The sequence below is a fragment of the Nematolebias whitei genome, chromosome 18 (assembly GCF_014905685.2).
Source record: "Nematolebias whitei isolate Nwh7 chromosome 18, NemWhi1, whole genome shotgun sequence".
Taxonomy (NCBI): domain Eukaryota; kingdom Metazoa; phylum Chordata; class Actinopteri; order Cyprinodontiformes; family Rivulidae; genus Nematolebias; species Nematolebias whitei.
Window position 1 is genome coordinate 29707637 of NC_056515.1, and position 773 is coordinate 29708409.

Genomic DNA, 773 nt, shown 5'->3' on the forward strand with positions numbered 1-773 from the left:
CATGGATAAGGGAGCCACATTGATTATCAATTCTTATATAGGCATATATATAATGTCAGCAGGTGCAGGCTGCACGCGCCTGTCTGTATGTATGCGCTCAGTTGGGTTCTGGTCAGTGAATCAGCTGCATGGAGACGTGGTCTTTCTAAGAAAAAAAAATCTCGCCGCTGTCGAGGAACTTTTTTTTTTTTTTTTAATGGAGCCCTTGACTCCTCTACTCCTCATGTCTCAGCAGCTTCCTCCTCTGGTTATTTGATGGTTGGAAATGGACGTGGCTCGGGTGGTTCTGCTCCTGCTGTGCGCTCTGGGCGGTTCTCCTGCTGCTGATGGAGAACCAGCTGAGGGCACGAGGTTTTCTCAGGATGCGATCGATTACAAGGACCCCTGCAAAGCGGGTAAGGGATTAGTTACTCGATCACAAATGATCGATTCGGTTCGGACAATTGATCCATCCATCCATTATCATAAAATAAATAAATAAAAACAGGAAATGAAAAGAGCGCAACTCTGCGGGTGGTGTCAGGAAACCCTGTTGTTGTTGTTGCTTCATTAAAACTCATTAGAAATAGTCTAAAAGTCACGTGGCGCTTTTATTTTTTTTATGTAAAACCTGCATTTTTGAAGTATATGTTAAGGAGATGAGTTTAGTAAAAATAAAAAAATCTTACTAAATAAATATAACAGTTAAAATAAGATATTTTATGAAACAGTGGGAAAAAAATCAAATCAACCTTAATTTTTATAATTGCTGCTCATTTAAATGGAGCATATAT

General features: G+C 39.6%; 1 protein-coding gene across 1 annotated transcript in view; it reads left to right on the plus strand.

Moving 5' to 3' along the window:
* The first annotated feature begins 265 nt into the window (after positions 1-265).
* The window catches only part of LOC119424806 (bone morphogenetic protein 1-like), an 18255-nt gene continuing 17747 nt past the window's right edge, over positions 266-773 (plus strand). Inside the window, exon 1 of the mRNA XM_037692308.1 lies at positions 266-395. Coding sequence (XP_037548236.1) covers positions 266-395 — 130 coding nt within the window. The remainder of the gene's footprint in view (positions 396-773) is intronic.